At 30.6% G+C, this 5,028-nt stretch overlaps 1 protein-coding gene across 1 annotated transcript; it reads left to right on the top strand.

The window, feature by feature from the left end:
* The first annotated feature begins 1,547 nt into the window (after window positions 1-1,547).
* LOC102590546 (cytosolic sulfotransferase 12-like) lies at window positions 1,548-2,489 on the top strand. Its single transcript, XM_006354262.1, has one exon. It carries the CDS (start codon window positions 1,548-1,550, stop codon window positions 2,487-2,489), a length of 942 nt encoding a protein of 313 aa, XP_006354324.1.
* The last annotated feature ends 2,539 nt before the right edge of the window (window positions 2,490-5,028 follow it).

Raw genomic sequence — 5,028 nt, 5'->3', positions numbered from 1 at the left:
AACTACATATTTAAATAATTAAACTACATATTTAAGTATTATGTTTAAAAAAATTAAACTACGTATTTCAATAATGTGCCGATGTCTATCATTCTAAAGTATTTTGAGTTTTGATTGTCGTTATTGAAATGTTTTTCAAATTATATTTTAAAAAATATTTTATGTACATTATTAACATGAATTTAGTTGTCTCCTTCGATAAAAAAATTCTATATTAAATGAAAATAATTTTCAAAAATGTATATCCTAATTATGTTACACTTTATTTACATACATTAAACATATTGTAATTTAATATAGTATCCTACATAAAGTATATCTATTTTAAAGTATTATAATTGATAAGTAGGTATTGAGTGATCTTTTTTTTTTGAAACATTCTCTTAATTAATATTATTGGAGTAATTGGATTTTTTATTCGTGGTTAAAATTAGTGAAATAATTTCATCAATTTCTATATATGTTAATTATTGTTTGGAATGATTATAATATAAAAAGTCAATGGGTTATTCATGACATAGTTTATAGTTATAAACATCTTATCATTAATTATTTTTTAGAAATATCTAATTTCCAAAATAACATTATTTTTTTCTTTTGAAAAAAATTCATTATATAGACTGATCTATTTAGTTGATTATATTTGAAGAAAAAATTAATTGAATTTTTTTTTTAATCTAAGCTTAGTTACTATATTTTACTAAATTTGTATGACAAAATAATTAAGTATAATCTTAAGTAGCTAAGATAGTCATTTGTAGTTATTATTAATGAAAAATTTAATTGTCTTCTTCAACAAAAATATTTATTTTAAGTGAAAACATAATTTTTCAATGGTATGCATTGGTACCTTATAAACATAATTGAGTTCGGGGGAGGGGTAGAGGAGGGAGTGTAGGTTATGTATATGTAGAACATAATTTGTAGGGTAAAAATAAAATTACAAAAATATTTTTAAAACTAAAGCGAACAATTTTTTTTTATTAACTGAACAATATTTATTTTTAAAAATAAATTGAATGAACTATACACACATACAAAAAATATTTACACAAAAACATTTTTCATTTTTCTTGGCAACCAAATAGTTTGTGTTTTAGTAGTTCAAGGAGTTTGGGAAATAGAAAAAGAGTTAGTTTTGTTTGGAGGGAAAAATATCGAGGAAATAAATGCAAAAATTGAAATAAGGTATTATAGTCTTTTACATTTCTGGCAAATTTTTTCTGGTAATTTAACATTACTCTTAAATTTAATATATTCAAAGGGTAATATAGTAATATTACTTTTATTATTTATTGTTTCTCAAGGTGTGCGTCAAGTCAAGAGTGGACAACTATTATTGAACAAAGAGAATAATTAATTAATTCTGAGAGTATAGTTATTTTTTTTATATATGTCAGAATTGAAGTAAAAAATGGAAAATTCATTTTTAGAATACATAAGTGGATTAATCCTAACTTGTTGCCACTGTATATATATGTAAGCTTTGTGAGAGTGAGTCCTAATCTTTATTCATTACATATAGCTAGCCCTCTCAGTATAACTTCATGGTGAACATCTTGGAAGTTGTCCATGATGAGTCCTTACCAAAGGAAAATTGGTGGGGAAAGAACTGTGTCTGTCAAATAAATGATTTCTGGTTCCTTCCTAAATTTCTCCCAAGCACTATTCGAGTTCTTAATGAATTCAAACCACTTCCTAATGATGTAATTTTAGCCTCCTTTCCAAAAACTGGTACAACATGGCTTAAATCTCTAGTCTTTTCCATCGTAAATCGATCTTCAAAAGAGTCATTAGTGAAGCATAATCCTCATGACCTTGTTCCTACGCTTGAGGTGCAAGTGTTTGGAACAACTCATCAATCATCTTCAATTACTACTCATGATGAATCTCATTCAACAAGACTATATTCGACTCATATTCCTTACCAGCTTCTAGGTAACACTTTCCATTCATCTAACTGTCGAGTTATTTACATAACAAGAAATCCTAAGGATACGTTGGTATCAATGTGGCATTTCACGAATAAATGGAAGGATGCAGATCAAGATGGACCATGGCATCTCGAAGAAGCTATAGAGAAATTTTGTTCTGGAGTATTTCCTGGTGGACCTTATTATGATCATGTTATGGGATTCAGAAAGGCAAGCTTGGAGAAACCAAAGAATATATTTTCGATAACTTATGAAGAGCTAATGAAGGACACGAAAATTCATGTGAAGAGATTGGCGGAGTTTCTAGGGTGTCCGTTTATGAATGACGAGGAAGTAGATGAGATAGTGAAGAATTGTAGTTTTGATATTCTTAGTAGTTATGAGGTGAACAAATCTGGGGATTTTCCTAGTTGGTTTCAAGTTCCTTACAATTCCTTCTTTAGACAAGGTGTTGTTGGAGATCATAAAAACTATCTTGATGCTAAGACAATTGAACGTATTGATGCATTAACAAGAGACAAGTTTCATGGAGCTGGTTTTATGTATGGCATTTAGTATTTTGTATTTTTTTTTTTTTTTTTTTTTATGGGGGGGTGTGTGGAAAATTCCCTGTTATGAGGTGAACAAATCTGGGGATTTTCCTAGTTGGTTTCAAGTTCCTTACAATTCCTTCTTTAGACAAGGTGTTGTTGGAGATCATAAAAACTATCTTGATGCTAAGACAATTGAACGTATTGATGCATTAACAAGAGACAAGTTTCATGGAGCTGGTTTTATGTATGGCATTTAGTATTTTGTATTTTTTTTTTTTTTTTGATTTCATGGGGCTGATTGTAGTAATTCCTCTCAGTAGCCTCTTTTCTTTTTCTTTATTAATAATAAAATTATTACTTTTGGATAATCAGTAAAGTTGATGTCATGTGATGAGGAGGTCACAACATGTTCAACCCTTAAAAATAGCCTCTGACAAAAATGTAAGGTAAGACTATGTACAATAGGCCTTGTGGCAGATCCCTCCCCTTTTACATGGAGTTCGCTTAAGTGCACTGAACTTTTTTTTTTTTTGGTTTCATTCAAAGATTAATTTACAACGCTAACTATTGCGGTATTATTTAATTTTATCAAATGTTAATAACAAATGTTTTGTATCACTTCGTCTATTCCCAAATGATTTGTCTTTCTATTTTAAAAAAATATATTTTTGGGCTAAGATTAAGAGAGATACGTAATTTCATTCAAAATTAAATAATGTTACTTTTTACTGTTAGTAGATTGACACGTGAGATAAAAAGCGTAAAGCACCAGTATATTGTTAAAATATTAAACTTCTTCGTATAGTTTATTAACTAGAGTATTAATTGAGTGTCTTGGTTTTTGAGATACATGTCTATTGAGTGTGAATTTGTTCATGTACTTTGGAAGAAAGCAAAGTCTAGTGATATTATACAATACTCCGGAAGATATGAAGTGTAGACTAAATTAATGAAGATAGATATACATACATTAATATAGATACATAGTATAATTCACCTATAAGTATAAGTATATATGCTAAGCCATTTTGTGAACTTTTGAGTGTTTATTAAGTTGAAAATTGGTGCATCTAAATGAAGGCTTTGTTTGCTTGGTGTAATGAACTCAAATTGAATGTAACAATAACCAACTTCTCAACTATTATAATAAGACTAGAGTTCAATTAAAAATCCAGAAACTAAATGCAACAACTCAATTAGCAAAAGTCCAAACAAAAATATAGCTAGAAATACTGAACGTAAGAAGTAGGGATTGATAAACGGCAGAAGGGAATGGGAAGCTTAGACTCAGAAATGGGGATGAGAAACACAGATGGTGCCTTTGCACATAATTCACGATGCCCTTTGATAGTGATGTCGTGTTCTATTTCACGATACCCTCAGTGTGCATTCCAAATTATCCTTTGTGAAGGTCTGGCCATGTTGCTTGTATTGGGCCTAGTTGTCCTAATATCTATTCGTGTGATATATTTGTTAGTATTGTTATTGGGCTGGGGCTGATTCATAACAATACCCCCGTCCTCAATAAGAACTTTGTCCTCAAGGTTCAAGTCAAGAAATCTTGCCAACAAAAGCATTGGTAATCTAGGTGTAGTTACATTGACTTCAAGATGGATGAAGTGCATTTAATGACAAGCACCAGCAAGTCCCTTGTGAGAAAACTCAAGAGCTTCATTCCAAGCTTTGTTTAGTGTGGCAGCATAGTTCACTTCACGTTGGACATGGCTGTGATAAGAAAAAACTTGTAATTTCTCTAAATGTCCCATAGGCCACAATATCCTTGGAACGGAAATCATATTAAAGGCTGCAATGATACCATTATTGACATGATTAAGTTCTCCAAGAGTCTCATAATTTGCATGATACTCACTCACACTCCGACTTAACATAGGGAGAACACAAGACAGAGGCAAACTAAGGTGTAATCCATATCCAACTCTATGGAAGACCTCCACCAAAGTTTGAAGCATAGTTAAAGCAACATGCTTCCCATCTTGCAGCCCAGAATTTCTTATCCATGACATATTGTTATGCCTAGGCATTTGCACATTATCCTTAAGCCTTTTCCCATAAAATCATTTGTCTAAATGGACAATTCTAGTTGAACTTCCCACAAAGTAAGCCAATGAGGAAAAACAAATATAGTGAATATGCTCCCAGCTATCCTTGAAATGTACAAATTTAAGGTTAGACTCAACTTGTTCCATGTCATCCAATAGCTTGTGAAATTTTGTCTGACGGTAAGTTTTGGGTCGTGGATCGATCCGATCCGATCCGAAGTTGTTATCTGTAAAAAAAAAAAAAAAGCGGGATAAATGCTAATTTAACCGTTACATAGTAACTGCTTCAATGTACACAATATTTTATTTTTAAAAGAGACACTTCACGCTCTTTCAAAAGAGGAAAAGAAAAGAGAAAAATAGAAAAACAATATTCTTCTTAAATTAAAGACATCTAACAAAAGAGACATTTAGTTTGTGAATCACTTACCTTGTTTCCTTGAGATTCAAGTTTGGCTTGGAGCAATTCTTCAAAGAAAAGAATTTTCGTTGATCTTCCGT

Source organism: Solanum tuberosum, unplaced genomic scaffold (assembly GCF_000226075.1).
Source record: "Solanum tuberosum cultivar DM 1-3 516 R44 unplaced genomic scaffold, SolTub_3.0 scf00176, whole genome shotgun sequence".
Lineage (NCBI taxonomy): Eukaryota > Viridiplantae > Streptophyta > Magnoliopsida > Solanales > Solanaceae > Solanum > Solanum tuberosum.
Note: the sequence above shows the minus strand (reverse complement) of the source record. Positions and strands in the feature narration are given on the sequence as shown.